At 40.1% G+C, this 22,834-nt stretch overlaps 1 protein-coding gene across 3 annotated transcripts in view; it reads left to right on the top strand.

The window, feature by feature from the left end:
- POLA1 (DNA polymerase alpha 1, catalytic subunit) overlaps positions 1-22,834 on the top strand; it is a 335,037-nt gene that overhangs the window by 95,401 nt on the left and 216,802 nt on the right. For all 3 annotated transcript variants that reach the window (XM_075854008.1, XM_075854007.1, XM_075854009.1), the window contains exons 26-28: positions 11,901-11,933; positions 14,183-14,275; positions 17,657-17,862. In XM_075854008.1, the coding sequence (XP_075710123.1) occupies positions 11,901-11,933; positions 14,183-14,275; positions 17,657-17,862 (332 nt within the window). The remainder of the gene's footprint in view (positions 1-11,900; positions 11,934-14,182; positions 14,276-17,656; positions 17,863-22,834) is intronic.

Genomic DNA, 22,834 nt, shown 5'->3' with positions numbered 1-22,834 from the left:
TTTTTGGTGATTTCTACCCTACATGTTGAAAGCCTGAAGGATAAACTTTAGCGTTCTGTGAAAGAGTACAACTATAATTTTGAGTTCCTGGACTACAGCTTTAGTGGTCTTCATTTTCTCTGCCATATTTTTCATCTATAAAGCAGAAAATCAAACCTGTGTGGTATTTTACCGCAGTGAACAGGGTTTTTCAAAATCCTATGCACATTCTGCGGCACAAAGCCGCACTATTTCTAGGGTTTTTTCCAAACCACAGGTGCCCTAAACAATGATGGTTACATTTTATTTTGCCAAAACAAAGTGTGCTTGCTGCAATGCCACCCTGTCTATTTACAGCTTTTGGGCTAATTGCATGACTACCAAGCGACTCCTTATCTCGTGACAATTAGAGTGGGAAGCTGGTCTGCCAGGACTACTACCGAGAGGGCATCTAGTATTTTTATGTGCAAATTTAAGTAAGCATTTAACAAACATTAAGTTCTGGTATTTTTTATGTCAATACCGCAGTCTGCAACGCTATTCTGGTCCTCAAATACTGGAACCATAGTGGAAACTTGACTGGCCCTTTTTTTTTAGTCAGTAGGGTCCATCAGGATTCAGCTGATTGGACAGTATCTGTATGGGGAATGATAACACCTAGTTGTGAATTTATTAATTTCCAGAACGAATAGCAGTGGAACGGCACAACAAATTTCATGGTGAATACATTTGCAAAGACTTGTAGGGAGAGATGACCGGTCCTCTTTAAAGTGAACCTGTCACCATTTTTTCCCCTACTGATCTGCTAAACAATGCATCTTTTTTCTATTTAGTTTTTTTTTTATACCGTTTTGCATTGTTTACAGTAATGTTTTGCCTAACATCCAGGAGACTTAACCCCTTTAGGACACAGCCTGTTTTGGCCTTGTGGACACAGATGATTTTTTCAAATCTGACATGTCACTTGATGTGGTAATAACTCCGGAATGCTTTTACCTATCCAAGCGATTCTGAGATTGTTTTCTCGTGACATATTGTACTTTATGTTAGTGAAAAAATTTGGTCGATAAATTCAATATTTATTTGTGAAAAACTTAAAATTTTAGCAAAAATTTGCAAAAATTAGCATTTTTCTAAATTTAAATGTATTTGCTTGTGAAACAGATAGTAATACCACACAAAATAGTTACTAGTTAACATCCCCCCATATGTCTACTTTATGTTTGCATCATTTTTTTTCACGTACTTTTATTTTTCTAGGACGTTACGAGGCTTAGAACTTTAGCAGCAATTTCTCATATTTTCAATAAAATTTCAAAAGGCTATTTTTTCAGGGACCAGTTCAGTTCTGAAGTGGCTTTGAGGGCCTTCTATATTAGAAAGTCCCCATAAATCACCCCATTTTGAAAACTGTACCCCTCAAGGTATTCAAAACCACATTCAGAAAATATTTTAACCCTTTAGGCGTTTCACAGGAATTAAGGCAAAGTAGAGCTGAAATTTACAAATTTCATTTTTTTTGCCGAAATTCATTTGTAATAAAAAAAAATCTGTAACACAGAAGGTTTTACCAGGGAAACGCAACTCAATATTTATTGCCCAGATTCTGCAGATTTTAGAAATATCCAACATGTGGCCCTAGTGTCCTAATGGACTGAAACACGGACCTCAGAAGCAAAGGAGCACCTAGTGGATTTCGGGGCCTCCTTTTTTTAGGAATATATTTTAGGCACCATGTCAGGTTTGAGGAGGTCTTGTGGTACCTAAACAGCCGAAACCCCCCCAAAGTGACCCCATTTTGGAAACTACACCCCTCAAGGCATTTTTCTAGGGGTATAGTTAGAATTTTGACCCCATAGTTTTTTTGCAGAATTTAGTGGAATTAGTCTGTGAAGATGAAAATCACCTATTTTTCTGTGGAAACATAGAATTTTTACAAGGAATAAAGGAGAAAAAGCACCCCAAAATTTGTAAAGCAATTTCTCCCGATTACGGCAATACCCCATATGTGGTCGTAAACTGATGTTTGGACCCACAGCAGGGCTCAGAAGGGAGGGAGCGCCTTTTGGATTTTGGAGCGCAGATTTTGCTGGATTGGTTTTCAGTGCCGTGTCGGGTTTGCAACGCCCCGGAGGGACCAAAACAGTGGAAACCCGCCAAAAGTGACCCCATTTTGGAATCTACACCCCTCAAGGAATTTTTCTAGTGGTATAGTGAGCATTTTGGCCCCTCAGGATCTTTTTTAGAGCTAGGGTGACCAAAAAACAGCGATTTTGGCGCTTTAAATTCTTTATTTATTACAGCGTTCACCGTGCGCAATAAATTACGTTTTAATTTATTCTGCCGGTCGGTACGATTACGCCGATACCATATGTGTATAGTTTTTTTTTAAGTTTTGCAGCGTTTGCACAATAAAATTAAGTTTCTATAAAATTATTTATTTTCTGGGACACGCTATTCTGAGCCGTAACTTTTTTATTTTTTCATCAAAAAAGCTGTGGGAGGTCTTGTTTTTTGCGGGACGGGTTGTAGTTTTTATTGGTACCATTTTGGGGTAAATGCGACTTTTTGATCACTTTTTATTCTATATCTTGGGAGGGGTGGGGACCAAAAAATAGCGATGCTGACAGTTTTCCGTTTATTTTGTTTGCGGCGTTCACCGTGCGGAAAAATTAACATTATAGTTTCATAGATTGGGTCGTTACGAACGCGGCGATACCAAATATGTGTACTTTTTTTTAACGTTTTCATTTTTTCCCTATAATAAATGACTTATTATAGGAAAACAAAACCTTTTTATTTTTACACTTTTATAAAACATTTTTATTCACTTTTTTTTACTTTTTACACTTTATATTTTTGTTTATTAACTTTTATTTTACTTTTTACACTTTATATTTTTGACCTGCAGCTCTGATCGCTGCTAGAATACATTACACTACCTAGGTAGTGTAATGTATTCCAACTGTCAGCGTGACGTCACAGTCACTCTGACAGTTGGTCTACGAGGATCAGCAGAGGCTGATCCTCATAGGCTGACATACATGGCAGACTTGGGGGCCATTGTCTGGCCCCCTGGTGTCATCACAAGCATCAGAAACCCCCACGATTGCATGGGGGCTGCTGATGCGCTACAAACCCGCTACATGCGGAGATCGCAATCGAGCCCCGCATGTAACGGGTTAATTGCCGAAATCAGCGGCGATGAGCCGCTGATCGGCAACACTGGAGAGTGTCAGCTGTCGGGGACAGCTGATCTCCAAGTTCCCGATGCACACTGTCGCCGACAGTGTGCATCGGGAACGGCACAGTGACTTTCTGTCACTCTGACAGGAAGCCTATCAGGACCAGCCGAAGGTTGGTCCTGATGGGCTTCCGCCCATGGCAGACCCGGAAGCCATTGTTTGGCTTTCGTTTGCCATACTAACTATCGGCAGACCCCGCGATTTCGGACGGGGGTCTGCCGATATGTTAGAAACCCCTAAAATTCGGCGATTGCACCCGATCGCCGAATTTAAGGGGTTAATGCGCCGAGATCAGCGGCAAAGGACCGCTGACCGGCAAGAGGGGAGTGTCAGCTGTCGGCGACAGCTGACCTCCTGGTTCCCGGTGCACACTGTCGCCGACAGTGTGCACCGGGATTAACTCAGTAACTGTACGTCCTCGTGCGGGAAGTAACTTCCCGCAACGACGGACAGTTACGTCCTGGTGCGGGTAGGGGTTAACTATGCCAGATCTGTTTTGTAAAAGTATAGTGATAAAATAAGATGGTGCCATTTTGTCTTCTAATATTACCAGTCACGTTTCCGTCGTGGTTACAATATTTTTGATGGTAAGCAGATTACAGTATTCTTGCTGTTAAATTTAGCGGAAACTTATCGCTTGTACTTCTACTGTATGGTACAAATACTTAAATGGGTTGTCCACTTAAGACAATCCTAACTTGTTAGAAGGGTCCCTTAACAATAAGTAGATCACTATATGCCCCCTGCTGGCACCCCCAGCGATCAGCTGTAATCTGTGGGGAAACCTGGCAGAAAGTGTTCAATATCCCTGCAGCGCCACCACAGGGGAAATTAAGCATTACCCAGTGTCCATTCAAATCAATGGGTTGTCTGTGTAATACAGGACAGGGCAGTTTCTCCAGAGACACTCTCTAGCCAAGAGATGAGGATTCTAAACAAAAGACTCTCCTGTGTTAATTTTAGAACTTCTTAGTAGGGTATATGAAAAGGTATTATCTAAAGTAGATAACACCTTTAATAAAGTTAAAACAGAATGGGAAGCCGCTTTGATATTTTATAATGTTGCCCATGCCTCTTCAATTTGCATTCTTTACAGCAAGTGTAAAGCGTTTGGCAGCAGTCTCTTTCAGTTGTGCAACTGGCATCACACAGCCAAACAATAGAGCAAATGGCACAATGTTGGTGTTTGTTAGAGCATAAATAGTTTTGAATGTGATGATTTGTTTTGCAATCAGTCCCATATGGTTCTCTTGAATAAATCAATCTGCGCAACATCCAGCAAGTAACAATACTTTAAATTAGGCACAGGAAAAAACTGCAAGCCTACCTACTAATATGGGTGACGTATATATTTTATACAAGGCATGTGTGGCAAGAAGACTACAAGAGATTTGAATGAGAACAAATGGGAAGAAAATGTTTGTTTCTGGCTAAATGTTTTATGAAATTCTTATTAGACAATTATCTGCATTGCCTTTTGTTTGGAGTTCTTTAGTGGCAGCTGCGCCATCATTTGCTTCTGTTTTTTCCCCATTCTCTGCATAGGAACACGTTGCGCTTTATATCAGTCGCCCACATCCCAGTGTTCTCCATCAAAGTTTTAGCTCGAGCAACCTACATGTTTATGCACCCCCTAAGATGTGTTTTCACTGGTGCAATACCTGGTGTTCTTGGTATTTGTTATTTTTATTTTTTTTTTATTTTTTTGTACTGTCATATATATCCAAAAAGAGAACGTGAAGCAGCACTCAAATAAAGTGAATTTATTCATCCAACTTGGAACCAGTGGTTCCGTGTTGGATGAATAAATTCACTTTATTTGAGTGCTGCTTCACGTTCTCTTTTTTGGATATCTAACACATAAGGAGAGGTCACTCCTTTATTTTTGAAGCTATTTTGGTAAGGTCTTAAAGTAGCATGTTTCTGAGAAGCTTTATTTTTGATGACCAATGGTTAAAGAGGCTCTGTCACCAGATTATAAATGCCTATCTCCTACATAATCTGATTGGCGCTGTAATGTAGATAACAGTGGTTTTTATTTTGAAAAAACGATCATTTTTGAGCAAGTTATGAGCAATTTTAGATTTATTATAATTAGTTTCTTAAAGACCAACTGGGCGTGTTTTTACTTTGGTCAGCGTCATATTATACTCTACAACACCCACTTGGTCAAAAGTAAAAACACGCCCAGTTTGTCTTTAAGAAACGAATTAGCATAAATCTAAAATTGCTCATAACTTGCTCAAAAATGGTCGTTTTTCAAAATAAAAACCACTGCTGTTATCTACATCACAGTGCCGATCAGATTATGTAGGTGATAGGGCATTTATAATCTGGTGACAGAGCCTCTTTAAAGAAGATCCTCAACTTGCACTGAAGGACAGAACTGGATGCACGCACGCACGCACGCACACCTAATAGTGTACCTGATATGTGTCAACTTTGTAATTTTCTTAAAGTTAAAATGCAGTTTTTGTTTTTTCCGTTTTCGTTATCCATGGAAATTTTCTATAAAATTACTGCCACTAGATGTTTTCCCTCCGGTAATCTGCTGTCCACCCCCTGATGTCAAGCAAATGCCATCTCTTTACAGACTGCCCATAGATGACTGTGCAGAGGGGAGGGGAGGGGGGGGGGAAACAGGAAAAGAAATCAGGCAGAAACACACACGCGCACACGTGTTCGAACTGCTGGTAAGACTTATGTCTTAATAAATGTGTTGCATCTTGTGGCTGACAGTTACCCACAGAGCGAGCCTGCAAAGGGAAAAACAAAAATAAATAAAAATAAATAAATGCAGGATACAAGTCATATAATGGCCACAGATAGTGTTATTCCTCCTGTACACACCTGACCGCTTAGGCCCCATGCACACGAACGTACTTTTGCGGCCGCAATTCCCCCGAAAATCCACGGGAGAATTGCGGCCCCATTCATTTCTATGGGGCCATGCACACGACCGTAGTTGAAAATAATGGCCGCGGCCATGTGCATTGCCCGCAATTTGCTTGCGGCTGACAGTCCGCTGCCGGCCGACCCGAAAATCACGGCTGTGCACATGGCTACGGTCGTGTGCATGAGGCATTATTTTGAAAATTTAGGTATTCTTTAACCCATTCAGGACACAGCCTGTTTTGGCCTCGTGGACACAGATGATTTTTTCAAATCTGACGTGTCACTTGATGTGGTAATAACTCCGGAATGCTTTTACCTATCCAAGCGATTCTGAGATTGTTTTCTCGTGACATAATGTACTTAATGGTAGTGAAAAAATTTGGTCGATTAAATTCAATATTTATTTGTGAAAAACATCAACTTTTATCAAAAATTTGCATTTTTCTAAATTTAAATGTATTTGCTTGTAAAACAGATAGTAATACCACACAAAATAGTTACTAGTTAACATCCCCCATATGTCTACTTTATGTTTGCATAGTTTTTTTCCCACGTCCTTTTATTTTTCTAGGACGTTACAAGGCTTAGAACTTTAGCATTTTTTTCAGGGACCAGTTCAGTTCTGAAGTGGCTTTGAGGGCCTTCTATATTAGAAAGTCCCCATAAATCACCCCATTTTGAAAACTGCACCCCTCAAAGTATTCAACCCTACATTCAGAAAGTATTTGAACCCTTTACGCGTTTCACAGGAATTAAGGCAAAGTAGAGGGGAAATTGACAAATTTCTTTTTTTTTTTGCCGAAATTCATTTGTAATAATAAAAAAAATTCTGTAACAGAAGGTTTTACCAGAGAAACGCAACTCAATATTTATTGCCCAGATTCTGCAGTTTTTAGAAATATCCCACATGTGGCTCTAGTGCCCTAATTGACTAAAGCACAGGCCTCAGAAGCAAAGGAGCACCTAGTGAATTTTGTGGCCTCCTTTTTTTAGGAATATATTTTAGGCACCATGTCAGGTTTGAAGTGGTCTTGTGGTACCTAAACAGTCAACCCCCCAAAAGTGACCCCATTTTGGAAACTACACCCCTCAAGGCATTCTTCTAGGGGTATAGTTAGCATTTTGAACCCACAGTTTTTTTGCAGAATTTAGTGGAATTAGTCTGTGAAGATGAAAATCACCTTTTTTTCGGTGGAAACACAATTTTTTCATTTTTACAAGGAATTAAGGAGAAAAAGCACCCCAACATTTGTAAAGCAATTGTTCCCGATTATGGCAATACCCCGTATGTGGTAATAAACTGCTGTTTGGTCCCACTGCAGTATTCGTTTTCAGTGCCATGTCGGGTTTGCAATGCCCCGGAGGGACCAAAACAGTGGAAACCCCTCAAAAGTGACCCCATTTTGGAAACTACACCCCTCAAGGAATTTTTCTAGGGGTGTAGTGTGCATTTTGACCCCACAGGGTTTTTGTAGAATGTAGTGGAATTAGGCCGTGAAAATGAAGATCAATATTTTTGTCTTCTAAAATGTTGCATTTTTTAATTTTCACATGGGATAAAAGAGGAAAAGCACCCCAGCAATTTATAAAGCAATTTCTCCCGATTACGGCAATACCCAATATGGGGCCATAAATGGTTTTCTATTAGAAATTAATTAACCCTTTCAGGACTGATCCTTTTTTGCTTTTTCGTTTTTCACTCCCCGCCTTCCAAGAGCCATAATGTTTTTATTTTTCCATCAATAGAGCGGTGTGAGGGCTTATTTTTTGCGGGAAGAGTTGTAGTTTCTATAAACACCATTTAAAGTACCACAAAATGTACTGGGAAACTGAAGAAAAAAAAATTCCGAGCTGAAATTGGAAAAAAACTGTGATTCCTCCATTGTTTTGCGGTTTTGTTTTTAAGTCTTTCGCTGTGCGGTAAAAACTACAACTTTAGTTTTATTGTGCGTATGATACCAAATTTATATAGTTTTTTTATATTTTACTACTTTTTCAAAGAAAAGACTTTGTTAAAAAAAAATAAATTGTTTTGTATCATCACATTCTGAAATCCAGAACTTTTTTATTTTTTGGTCGACTGAGCGGTGTGAGGGCTTATTTTTGTATAGACGAGCTGTAGCTTTTATTGGTACCTTTTTATTGTACATACATCTTCCTGATCACTTTTTATTATATCTTTTTTAGAGCTAAGGTGACCAAAAACAGCGATTTTTGTCGTTTTAAATTCTTTATTGCTTTGAGCTTTCACCTTGCGCAATAAATTACGTTTTACTTTATTCTGCGGCTCGGTACGATTACGGCGATACCATATGTATATAGTTTTTTTAAAGTTTTGCAGCGTTTGCACAATGAAATTACGTTTCTATAAAATAATTTATTTTCTGAGACCCCATATTCTGAGCCGTAACTTTTTTTTATTTTTTAGTCAAAAAAGCTGTGGGAGGTCTTGTTTTTTGCGGGACGGGTTGTAGTTTTTAATGGTACTATTTTGGGGTAAATTTGACTTTTTGATAATTTTTATTCTAGATCTTTGGAGGGGTGGTGACCTAAAAAAAAGCGATGCCGTCATAGTTTTCCGTTTATTTTGTTTGCGGCGTTCACCGTGCGGAAACAATGACATTATAGTTTCATAGTTTGGGTCGTTACGAATGCGGTGATACCAAATATGTGTACTTTTTGTTTTTAACGGTTTCATTTTTTTCCTATAATAAATGACTTATTATAGGAAAACGAAAACTTTTATTTTTACACTTTTATAAAACATTTTTTTTAACTTTTTTTTAAAGGACCGCTGGCCAGCAAGAGTGGACTGTCAGCTGTCTGCGACAGCTGACCTCCCGCTTCCCGGTGAACACTGTTGCCGACAGTGTGCACTGGAAACAACTCCATAACTATACGTCCTCGTGCGGGAAGTAACCTCCCGTGACGACGTATAGTTACTTACTCGTGCGGATAGGGGTTAAAGTTATCCCTTACTAAGGCACGTTTAATTCAGCATATGTGTGAGAACTACCTAATTTTCATATTTTCTCACTATTGGTTTCGTAATCTGTGCTTTATAATAACTCAGCCTGGCTGTAATAGAAATCAGCGCTCTATGCTCTGACTTCCTGGTCAGCTTGTGATAGACTTGTGTTTATATATAGCAGCCAATTTGAAGAGGCAGAGCTGCAGTGGGGACGGGGAGAGAGCAGCAATCTGAACCAATCGTGAGATAGGAAGTACGTCTCAGACTATCTCAGATTCTGCATAGGCAGTATAGATCGCCTGTAGTCACCAAGCTAAAAAGAATGATGAAACAAAAAATTGTAGGTCGGCATTACCTATAGGTACTGACTTGTGTATTTTTTTGATGCTCACTACTGGACAACCGCTTTAAGGGTTGGCGCTGTTTTAAAATGGATTCAAAGTTTGCAAGAATAAATAGGTTTACACAGTAAAGCATATAATGGCAGCTGAGTTGTCGCTTCAGGCGTACCTAACTTTTCAGGTGACAAGATCTGTCAGGTGTGTACACGAGTAATAACACTATTTCTGACCATTATATGACTTGTATTCTGCATTTTTCAGCAGTTTTACCCCTCTGCAGGCTTTATCTCTAAGTTTGAGATTTCCCTAAGCTAGCGGGTGGAGCCTAATTATACAGCAATAATGAGCAGTGTAGCTGAGAATCCAGCACTGGGTTCAGAGAGAATTCTTACCAAAAGCTGCAACACGTCTGTGTCTCTTACTCTGCTCCAGCTCCCCTCTTCCCTCCCCATAGTCTTCTTTGGGCAGACTTTGAAGAGACACCCCTACCTCCTGTAGTCTGTTTCCTCTATTCTGTAATTACGGATGAATTTTGCTTGAGAACAGGAGGTGGACAATATATTATAGGAAGTGAGACAACTAGTGACAGTAACTTCACACAGAATTTGCGTGAATAAAACTACATTTTAATACGAAGTAAATTACAAAGTTGATGAAATCAGGTATATTGCTAGATTAGCATAAGTTGTTTTGAAAAGTTTAGCGTCCATTTAACTTACCTGATACCTGTTGGGTGCATGTACTATTGCACTGATTGTTACCAATGTCAGTAGTTCACACATTGTTGTTTTGTGAGATAGGCTTTACCCTCACTGTGGTGTTTTCAGGGGTTTGGGACAAAAAAAAAAAAACCCTGACAGAAAATCCATTTAGCGACACCGATGCAAAATGAATATGAAAATCTGACAATTGATCAGTTTTTAATGGCCTTTTTTTTCCACTGTCGTGTGAATCGGCCTTAATGTAATTTAAAGCCTCATCGTGGGGCTGGTACTGCACAAGGTGCTGCTCAGACCTGAGACACTATAATGTCATCTCGCCCCAGAGTGCCCGCCCGGAGCTATCTGCCGGACCCTGCTGTAATTTACACTGCTCTCGCCTGCAATTTCGGAGACCGGCTGAGGTGGTGACGGGCAGAGAGGAATGTTCGTGCACGCAGCACACCATTGATTATAGATTCTGTTAACCTTTTCGCTGCTGGGGAACACACAAGTTATAATCAATTAGATATAAATTTTTCCAATCGTATTTCTCATCAAGTATTTGCAGAGGTTAAAAGTTGTGATGTTACGTACAATTATTATAGCAATATATGTTAAGTTATTTATATAAAGAAAATAATTTATGAAATGATCTCTTGGTATTTAATTCAGTTTATTTAACAGTAATAAGAAAATCGAGATTCAAATCGAAAATCGCCTAGCCCTACTGTAGAGGTCTATGAATAACCAAGTCCACTAATGCGCTAATCACATTTGCGCTCAAGGGTTTCCGTTGGACAGTGATGTCAGGGGTTTTCAACTGCAAAGTCCCTGGCCAGAGCATCAGAATTGCTCTGGCTGGTGACTCCTGTCTTGGGAAAGCCCTTGATGTCACTGCCAACAAATGGACAGTGACGTTAGGATCTTTAAAAACCCGAAATCCACGACCAAAATGTTGGCAATGCTCTGGCCAGAGATTTCGCTCTTGAAGGAATGATGTCGGGATTTAATTTATGGAGTCCCCGGCCAGAGCATCGGAAGCACTCTGGCCAGGGACTGGAGGAGCCCCTGACGTCACGGTCTCCCTTCAGGAGCAGAATCCCAGTAAAGTAAAGGGCTTCTCTAGTCCTGGGGTCCCTAGCTAGAGTTCTACCGATGCTCTGGCCGGGGACTCTGTTGTTGAAAGCCCGGGCCGAGTGCTAATTGATACTGTTCTCGAGATCTTTGGCCCTGGGAAAGCTCCCCGAGGTATACATTTTACCTATACCTCTGTTGGGTGCCATACCAGCTTGATGGTGGCAAAAAAAGACGAAGTTTTGGCCTCTGCTTGGCTTATGGAGCCCCATAGACATTTTTAGCGTGTACGTGGGGAGCTGTCCAGGCGTACACGATAAACGTAGGGCAAAAACTTGATGTGAACAGGGCACGCATTGCATAAGATCCACTCTATGTATAGTGTCCCTTTCATTCTCATTCTGTATGAGCTTGTTTTCCTAGATGCTTTTAATTCAAAACATTTTGGTATATGGGTCCAGTCTGTTAGAGCTGCAGAATGTGATAGCAATGTACATAAACGGAAATAATACAAAATGTATCGCCCTGAAAAAAGCAAACATACTGGGTGTTTTTTTTAAGGATAAAGGTAATTGTATTCAAGGCATTCGTATTACTCACTATGAGAGAAGTGGGCTTAGTGCATTATGAATAAATCACAGTTTGTAAAGCTGTATGGGGATTCCAGTAATGTTATCATGTTTTATGCCTCCAGATTCTGCTTCATACCAAGGAGATGGTGCAGAAGGTAAGTACACTGCATTTGTTGTGTCAGTTTGTTTCCTTTGCCTTTTTTCCCCACTTTTAATCTGCCAAGAAAAACAAACATTCGAAACAAAAAAGGCCGCACCTGGCGAAGTTGTTGTGCATTACAAAACTGTAACCCAAACAAACCGGAAAGCAGTTCCCTTCGGATGCCTATTTACCAATGTAATCCTTCCTAATGGATTATAGCTTCATTCTTTCTCTAACACAGATATGATGGAGCGCTGCTTGAAGTCTGTATGCGAGTCTTTCCAGCAAATTAGCAACAGTGTTAATTAGAGTTTACTTGCAGTTCCGCTATATTGTACGAGCTGCAGTGTTGTGTTTATTATGATTGTTTTTCTGGCTCCCTTCATCTTCGGCTAAATAGTTTCAGCATTATATACTATTCTGAGCATAAAATACGCACTTCTTCTGTGGTTTGGCGGTCGTGTGTTGACTCTTGAACAGAAAGCGAATATATATACGGTAATTTGTGTTTTTTTTGTTTTTTAACTCAAGATTTTGAGCAATCTGTTTCTAGTTGAGGTGTGCTCATCAAAATGATAAAATTACATTACATTAAAAAAAAAAAACCTGTGACCCGCGTTATTGTGCTTGGTAAAAACCTTGAGAAGTGCAAAACTGTAAGACTTGTAGAGAATCTAAGACAACAATTGTGATTGATCATAAGAATTTAGTAGCAGGAGCAGCTAGACTTGTAATAATTGTAATTCTTTATAGTATACGTGGTTCCTGCAGTTACTCAAAAGCGTAAAAATGCACGCAAGTATGACACGGATGACAACCATATTTAAGATAGAAAAAAATATATATTTTTCTTCAGAGGTTCACGTGAGAAGACCGGTGAGGCGTCTAGTTGCGCCAAGTGCTGATGTGACGTTTCGGGGTCTGCCCCATTTTTAAGCAAACGTCGCATCAGCACTTGGCGCAATTAGACGCCTCACCAATCTTCTCACATGAACCTCTGCAGGATTCCTCTCCACAGATCTACCTGAAATAAGGAAACCTACCGGAGTCCGGACGATCGTACACATGAGGACTCCAGCATATTGGGTGACTTTTTTTCAATTACACACTAATGCTTATATGTGTTTGCTATGTATATCACAATTTTTATCTAAAGAAAAATATATATATTTTCTCTATCATAAATACGGTTGTCATCCTTACTTGCACACATTTTTACACTTTTGGCCATTGAAAGTCTTTAAAAAAATCTTTCCTGCACGCCTAAACCCATATGCAAATTAAGGTCTATTCATATCTTTCCTGCAGTTTCTCCTCATTTAATCTTTGACAGTTACTTTTTAACAAGCTATTCTTTTATTTACTTGTATAAACACCTTTAGGCATGAAGACGACCTTTCATGGGCTGCCAATTTTCTCTGTGCCCAATCTGACAAATCTAATTTTTTTAGTGTAGCTAAACGTTTGACAAACTTCTGATATGTCATAGTGACAGGTCAGAAGTCTGGATTGGTGGGGCTCCGATACATTTATTTCCAGAAAAAGACGAACAGACACGAAGTGGCTGAGCGCTCACACGAGCGCTTCAGCTGCTTCGTTCTAGAGATTGGTGGGGGTCTCAGTGCTCGGACCCCCATTAATCCAAACTTCTGACATGTCACTATGACATATCAGAAGTTTATCAAACGTTTAGCTACACTTCAAGTATACGTTCAAGGCAAGCCGTCACGAGTTTTGACTACTCTAAACCACTCTATAGGGGCTAGAGAGACATTTCAGAATATAGCCATATATTGCAGCAGTAATAAAGCATACCTGCCTTAGAAAAAAAAATAACGTTTTTAGCAACTCCTGCGCCTGATGTAAATTACGCTTGAGAGGTCCACTGGGCGTTCAGCAGGTAATTTCCCTGCGATCTCGGTGGCAAGCCCTCCCATCTAGACTTGATTGACTTCTGGTGCCTCCTGCATTTATCCACTGATCCCTGCAAAGAAATTTCTATCAAGCCTAGATGGGAGGGATTGCTGGTGAGATCGCAGGACAATTGACTGTTGAAAAAACGCCCAGTGGACACTTTGAGAGTAATCTGCAGTTAAAACTTTTTCTAAGGAATGCTTTATTACTACTGATCTACATTGATATGTTCTGAAATGTGTCTTTAGACCCTATAGAGCGGTTTAGGTTTGTTAAAATTAATGACCGGCTTTCTTTAAGTCAAATAGGAGATTTTCGTAACTTTGCATGTCTTTGTTTATGATCTAGATGAATCTAGAAGTAATATATGGCGACACAGATTCTATTATGATAAACACTAATTCTAACAACCTTGAAGAAGTTTTCAAGTTGGGGAACAAGGTTCGTATTTGCCCTTTTTAATGTCTGACCCTCCTCCGGGATAGTGCTGCTAAATTTTGAAATCTAAGCCTTTATTCACACGACCGTAAGGGTTTTTACTGTCTGCAAATGGCTACGGATACACATCTATAACCGTCCGCAATTGCGGAAGTGCCCATAGACTTCTATAGGCGTGTCCATGCCGCAATTGCGGACAAGGAAGGGACATGTTCTATATTTTGCGGGTCATTTCTACGACACGGAGACACGTCCGTAAATATATGGAAAGCAGTCCGTGGCCAATAGAAATTAATGGGTCCGCAATTTTATCTGTAATTACGGATCCATAATTAAAGAAAACTATGGTCTCATGCAAGGGACCTAACATTTTTTTTTTTCTTTAGGCCTCATGCGCACTACTGTAGCGGTGTGCATGTCCGTTATTACGGCAATCACAGACCGTGCACACACAAGCTGTGCATTGACTTTAAAGAGCCCAGACCGCAAATGCGGCCCGTAAAATGACTTGCATTATTTTTTTTGCGGTCCCGGCTCCCGGCCAGTGCACGGACCGTGGGAACCATGGTCGTCGTGTGCATTGGTCCATAGTATAGGACACGTTCTATCCTATCTGCAATTGCAGGTAGTATGCGGACTGTAATGCACGGTCGTGTGCATGAGGCCTTAAATAGTTGTTTTAAACTGTTTTAAGCCTAATTTGTAGCTGTTCTATTAATATTTAGTTTGTTCCTGAAAAGATTTATATGCATTTACACCAGGCAATTCCATTATTAGTGACTACTGGGCGGTTTAATAGAGGGAGGATGCTCTGTTGAACATAGTTAGTTATTTGGCTTTTAAAGAGGCTCTGTCACCAGATTTTGCAACCCCTATCTGCTATTGCAGCAGATAGGCGCTGCAATGTAGATTACAGTAACGTTTTTATTTTTAAAAAACGAGCATTTTTGGCCAAGTTATGACCATTTTTGTAATTATGCAAATGAGGCTTGCAAAAGTCCAAGTGGGTGTGTTTAAAAGTAAACGTCCAAGTGGGTGTGTATTATGTGCGTACATCGGGGCGTTTTTAATACTTACACTAGCTGGGCGCTCTGAAGAGAAGTAACATCCTCTTCTCTTCAGAACGCCCAGCTTCTGACAGTGCAGATCTGTGACGTCACTCACAGGTCCTGCATCGTGACGGCCACATCGGCACCAGAGGCTACAGTTGATTCTGCAGCAGCATCAGCGTTTGCAGGTAAGATCGACTTACCTGCAAACGCTGATGCTGCTGCAGAATCAACTGTAGCCTCTGGTGCCGATGTGGCCGTCACGATGCAGGACCTGTGAGTGACGTCACAGATCTGCACTGCCAGAAGCTGGGCGTTCTGAAGAGAAGAGGATGTTACTTCTCTTCAGAGCGCCCAGCTAGTAAAAGTATTAAAAACGCCCCGATGTACGCACCTAATACACACCCACTTGGACTTTTACTTTTAAACACACCCACTTGGATTTTTGCAAGCCTCATTTGCATAATTACAAAAATGGTCATAACTTGGCCAAAAATGCTCGTTTTTTAAAAATAAAAACGTTACTGTAATCTACATTGCAGCGCCTATCTGCTGCAATAGCAGATAGGGGTTGCAAAATCTGGTGACAGAGCCTCTTTAACTGGTCCTTCTTAAAGAGAACTTTTCCCTACCCCAGACCTGTGCGGCTGAGAGGCTTCTGCTTTGTGATCTCTCTGCTGCGTGCGTGCGATACCTCTCCTCTTTTCTCTCCTGCTACTGTCAGCAAGCGATGAGAGGACTATGTGATCTCGCGAGAGAGATCACAGGACAGAAGCCACTTTGACAAGGTCAGCAGCTGATTTCACCGTGTCAGAGCTCTGACTATCCCCCCCCTCCGCCCCCCGCCCTTTCCATATACAGGAACGCCCCACTGGCCAAACAGGGTCTAATTTACATATCGGGTGCCAATAAAACTGGCACCAATATCCCCAGAATGGTGGAGACTACACCGCTAATTCAAAGTGTCCCAGGGTCTGTGCAGCAGAACCTATAAGATGGTGCACTCGGCTGCACAGGTCTGGGGAAGTGAGAGGTTCTCTTTAGAGGGATTTTCCGGTCTCATGTTAAAAAAAAAAAAAAAAAAGAGGATTGTTGTATAATGAAATGTGCAACTTTATAATAGATTTTTTATTTTAATTCCTGACCATACTAATGATCTCTAGTTGCCTGAACATTCCTCTTTATATCCAGAGACTGAAATCTAAATAGACTTTCGACTTTTCACTGCTTTCTACAGTTATGTCAAGTCTAGGCAGCGCACTCTCAGCTGTAGGAAGACATGAGAGAAATGTGAGTTTGCCACAATTATGCCCAGTTTGTCCAAATCTCTGTGAGCTTAAAGCATCATGCACACAGCATGGTGTGTGGATTCTTCACGCCGGCACTCAGATTTCTAATGCCATGAAGCCATACGCGCTCCTTGTGCTGCCGTAAGGTGTGTCTGTATGTCACTGCTTCAAGGGAAGAATCCATTTATACTGCAGCATCTGATGAAACATGGAAAGTTTTCTTTTGCTGGAGCTATGTTAAAGGGGTTTTCCCATTTGGGACATTTATGACATATCCACAGGATATGTTATAAATGTCCCTGATGGGAAAACCCCCTTTAAGGTTCTGTACAACTAGGAACTTAGAGCGCATTATACAGCCCTGTCCATGTCCACTAACAGCTTGGGCCCTAGGCTGATACAAACACTGATACAATGTAGCAAATTCTGGACAGGAGAGAGATGTTGTGCTGCCTAGACTGGATACCATCATAGCAAGTTGTCAGGAGTGAAGTTCTGTACTGGATTTCAGTCTCTGTATAGGAACATTACTTTTCACGGTGAGTAAGCATCTTCAACATGGTGGAGAATTGAAAGAAACGGCTGTACTTGTTTTCATTATACAATGATTACTCTTGATGAATCTGCTTCCAGTGTGCCGACTCCTGTTGGCTGGAATCACTCCTCCGCCCATGTACAAAACCATCCGGGTGGTGGGGCTGAGCTACCGGGGATATTTGTCAGGCGGCACTTGCCACATTAGGTGGATGTTTTTTTTAGAGGGGATCAATAGAACAGCAGGAGGGGTGTAACTGCAAACACACCAGCATTTGTTTGTTATTCCAGTATAAAAATATGAGAGAAATGTAATATTTCATTATGGGACAACCTTGTTAATTCTCTTGTCTTGTAAACTTTGAAAATGATCCCTATTGTATTCATGTGATCTGCCCGTTTTAGGCTTTTTGGATGGGTTTGTTTGAACACTTTTACGGCATATTCCTTTCATCTTATAATAATAATAATAATCTAGTCTTTGTAAATAGTCATTGTCTCTTCTTTACTAGGTTAAAAGTGAAATAAATAAATCCTACAAGCTGCTGGAGATTGATATTGACGGCATCTTTAAGTCACTTCTGCTGTTAAAGAAAAAGAAATATGCTGCACTAATAGTCGAGCCTACTGCCGATGGGAAGTTTACAACCAAACAGGAACTGAAAGGTCTCGACATCGTCCGAAGAGACTGGTGCGAACTTGCTAAAATGGCTGGAAAGTAAGTTTTGTTTTTTTTTCACTTTGCTATTATGATTTTGCTTACAATTTGCTACAGTATTAAGCGAAGTTCGCATCCGGCTTTTACTGTAGGTCTGATGTAGTAAAACATGTACCACAGCGTGTATTTTGATTTCTATGCTCAGGGCGGATGCCCCAATGGTGTAGCTTGTGTGTACGTTTTGTGTGCTTAGGTTCTATCCTTTTTTTTTTTTTTTTCCCCCCATGTCCTGAAAAGCGTAGTCTACTCTGCTTTTCAGTACTTTTCCAAAACGCATATCACACGAACGTATCCGGTTTTATTGTATTGAAGTCAATGGCGACGTATGCAATCTTAAACGCATATGTTTTACGTATGCAAACGTAGGGTTTATGTCACCATATATGCGAAATCTTGACTTTACAAAGATTGATTTAGCTCAAGAACAAAAAAAAGTGTAGGTTTTTAGAAGTAAGAACGGACACAATCGTATAAAAACATATGACATATACTACAAAATCATAAGCATATGTTACAAATGCATACGTTTTTGTAACTTTAAAAACGCATATGTCGTCGTGTACCACCGTGTGCACAAAGCGAGATGTGAACGTAGCCTTAGTGTGTTTTTATGTATAGATCTTTCTAGCCGATTGTACTGCTGTTATGTGGTAACTGCACTAGGCTCTAGCCTTTGAAGTGCCCTTTCCACCATTGGAACCAAATGAGAAAATCTCAATGCCTTGCCAACTGATTGCGCAATCGTGATGACATCTCCCTGACTGAGGTGCTACCCAGCGTTGCATGATGGGATGCACATAAGGACGTGTTTTCCTTCATGTGTATTGAATATTGCTACCTAACCTTTCCTCTTATCTCAACATATCGTAAAACCTGTGGCACATGACCAGCATAGGAAAAAACAAAATTAGATTTTGTAATACTGTTTTTATGTACTACGTTTGTTATACGTACATGTGTGCGGTTACACAAAGGGGTTTTGGTGTGAATTTCAGCCTGTCAAGGATTTTGCTAGCTTGTCGCAATAATGTAATTGGTTTTGGGAGAAATTCTAGTCTTTAACCATATTTAAAGCGAAGGTAAGGGGTGGACACATCTGAGCTTGAGTGGAAAGAAAGAATTTCCACATATATTTAGCATAATTTGAATGTTTTGATATTTTGGAGACCAAACTCCATTTTATTCCCAATTACGACTTATTTACCTGTTCACCAACCATGCGGTCATCCGTTTTCCAGTCTTTTATAGAACGCATGTAGGTGTGCAATACAATGTACGAACACCAGCCAGCACTTGGCATCTTTGCCACTTCCACTCAACCTGTTCCCTTGCTGCTTTTATGTAAATAACACTTTCGATATTGACTTCCATCTGTAACTGACCGGTGTTAAAAAGGAAGTAACATTAACTAGGAATCTAAGGCAAGGTTCACACGTCATGGTCCCAATTTTTTCTTTGTGTGTTTTTTTTTTTTTGCGGCAAAAGCATGATATTTTGCTGTGACTTCGAGAAAAATGTGGTAAATCGAATCGGTTTTGCCGCTGTTTGCAGTAAAAAACGCATTTTGACCGCAACATGGGAACCCCGCCAAGCATAAAAATGTTGAAAAAAGGGAAAGTCCTATTGTGTAAGTAATCATATGAACATTTGATCAGTCGTGAAGCCAGTTTAATAGCAGAAGCAAGCTACAGTATGTGAAATTTGCTCACTTCATTATAGGTAAGGGGGCATTGAATTTGTATAACATTTAGGACTTGCTCATTTACTACATTCATCATGTGCATGAAGACTAATTAATATATATATATATATACACACACACACACACACACACACACACACACACACACACACACACACACACACACACCATTTAAGTTTTAGCATTGCTATGACTTTAAATGACTATCCATGATGTTTATTTATGGGTCAGCATACTTATTTAGCAGCATTAGTTTTGCCGCCAGCCATTTATCCGCACACAATAGTGAAATGTTTAAATTGACGATAGAATAGAAACAGATAATGCTTGAAAAATAGTATTCCAAAAATGCAGTGTTTCTCTTTGGAGACTGGACTTGCACGAAACGCAAATTGCTTTGTTGCGTACTGCTACCTCTAGATTTTGTCTTGTAAAAAGCACAATAACAAATATGAAAATATTGAATGCTGTGTTGCTTTTGTTACAGCTCCGTTAGGGACTCCTGCTTAACAAAGACAACACAGGCAGTAGGGACTCCAGATTTAGTGGTATGAATCACGTTTCTTAAGTGTTGACAATGGCACATCTGAGGTATTTTGCAGTACACAAGAGGGACAATATACATCAATTGTGCACATTGTGTAATAAAGGGACAACAAGCCTGCTTAAGAAACTTGAAATAATCTGTGTTTTTTTCATCAAATAATACAAACTTTAACTAAATAAATGTGCAGGGCTTTTTATTTTTTATTTTTATCCTTTTATGTCTTAAAAAACATTGTGTAGAAAAGCTATTCATTATCAGAGAGAAGCAGCCGTTTCAAATAAAGCTACACCTTAGACCCACGTTAAAGAATGTTGCGCAATTCTCTAAGGCTGGTTTCACGCACAGTGTTTTGCGGCGTTTTTATGCCTTTTCATGGCGATTTTATTCACGTTTTGTGGTGCGTTTTTTTGTGCAACCAGATGTTATATTAAAGTCTATAGTAAAAATGTTTCCAAATGCAGCATGTGCTGGGTGTGGCGTTTTTGCTGGTTTTTTGGTTTTCTTTCCCCATTGGCTTCTCTATAAGACTTCAAAAGCCACAGAAAAAAAAAATGTGCAAAAAGGCACAAAAAAATAAAATAAAAAAAACTGAAATAAAAGCTAGAAAAATGCTGTAATATTAAAGAAGAAAAAAAAATTACTTTTGAAAGTGCAGTTTAAAAGGCCAGAAAAAAACCTGTTTCTGACTATAACATCACATTAGGCTTCCTTCGCACAATCACGCTGCAATGTAAGAGACATATTTAGCGCCTTAAAGGAGTTTTCCCATCAGGGACATTTATGGCATATCCACAGGATATGTCATAAATATCAGATATATGCGGGTCTCACCTCTGGGACCCGCACCGATCTTTAGAATGGTGCCCCCTAAACCCTGTTCTAACTTGATTTGTTCCCGCTGCCACTTTAGATCTCAAATCATGTAAGTATAAATCCGTGTATCTCGCATGGTAGGCTTTTTACGTAACTACCATTCACTATGGGAGTTACACAAATAGCGTAGCTCAGCGAACTACGCTCTTTTCTACTTACATGGTCTGAAATCTCAAGCCTCAGCGGGAACACAAAAGTAGAACGGGGTTTAGGGGGCACTGTTCTAGAGATAGGTGTGGGACCCGCATACACTACCGTTCAAAAGTTTGGGGTCACCCAGACAATTTTGTGTTTTCCATGAAAACTCACACTTACATTTATCAAATGAGTTGCAAAATGAATAGAAAATATAATCAAGACATTGACAAGGTTAGAAATAATGATTTTTATTTTAAATAATAAATCTCACCTTCAACTTTGCTTTCGTCAAAGAATGCTCCATTTGCAGCAATTACAGCATTGCAGACCTTTGGCATTCTAGCTGTTAATTTGCTGAGGTAATCGGGAGAGATTTCACCCCATGCTTCCAGAAGCCCCTCCCACAAGTTGTATTGGCTTGATGGGCACTTCTTGCGTACCATACGGTCAAGCTGCTCCCACAACAACTCTATGGGGTTGAGATCTGGTGACTGCGCTGGCCACTCCATTACAGATAGAATACCAGCTGCCTGCTTCTTCCCTAAATAGTTCTTGCATAATTTGGAGGTGTGCTTTGGGTCATTGTCCTGTTGTAGGATGAAATTGGCTCCAATCAAGCGCTGTCCACAGGGTATAGCATGGCGTTGCAAAATAGAGTGATAGCCTTCCTTATTCAAAATCCCTTTTACCTTGTTCAAATCTCCCACTTTACCAGCACCAAAGCAACCCCAGACCATCACATTACCTCCACCATGCTTGACAGATGGCATTAGGCACTCTTCCAGCATCTTTTCAGTTGTTCGGCGTCTCACAAATGTTCTTCTGTGTGATCCAAACACCTCAAACCTCGATTCGTCTGTCCATAACACTTTTTTCCAATCTTCCTCTGTCCAATGTCTGTGTGCTTTTGCCCATATTAATCTTTTCCTTTTATTAGCCAGTCTCAGATATGGCTTTTTCTTTGCCACTCTGCCCTGAATGCCAGCATCCCGGAGTCGCCTCTTCACTGTAGACGTTGACACTGGCGTTTTGCGGGTACTATTTAATGAAGCTGCCAGTTGAGGACTTGTGAGGCGTCTATTGCTCAAACTAGAGACTCTAATGTACTTGTCTTGTTGCTCAGTTGTGCAGCGGGGCCTCACACTTCTCTTTCTACTCTGGTTAGAACCTGTTTGTGCTGTCCTCTGAAGGGAGTAGTACACACCGTTGTAGGAAATCTTCAGTTTCTTGGCAATTTCTCGCATGGAATAGCCTTCGTTTCTAAGAACAAGAATAGACTGTCGAGTTTCACATGAAAGCTCTCTTTTTCTAGCCATTTGGAGAGTTTAATCGAACCCACAAATGTAATGCTCCAGATTCTCAACTAGCTCAAAGGAAGGTCAGTTTTATAGCTCCTCTAAACAGCAAAACTGTTTACAGCGGTGCTAACATAATTGCACAAGGGTTTTCAAGTGTTTTCTAATCATCCATTAGCCTTCTAACACAGTTAGCAAACACAATGTACCATTAGAACACTGGAGTGATGGTTGCTGGAAATGGGCCTCTAAACACCTATGTAGATATTGCATTAAAAACCAGACGTTTGCAGCTAGAATAGTAATTTAGCACATTAACAATGTATAGAGTGTATTTCTGATTAATTTAGTGTTATCTTCATTGAAAAAAACTGTGCTTTTCTTTCAAAAATAAGGACATTTCTAAGCGACCCTAAA

The sequence above is a fragment of the Rhinoderma darwinii genome, chromosome 2, assembly GCF_050947455.1.
Source record: "Rhinoderma darwinii isolate aRhiDar2 chromosome 2, aRhiDar2.hap1, whole genome shotgun sequence".
Lineage (NCBI taxonomy): Eukaryota > Metazoa > Chordata > Amphibia > Anura > Rhinodermatidae > Rhinoderma > Rhinoderma darwinii.
Note: the sequence above shows the minus strand (reverse complement) of the source record. Positions and strands in the feature narration are given on the sequence as shown.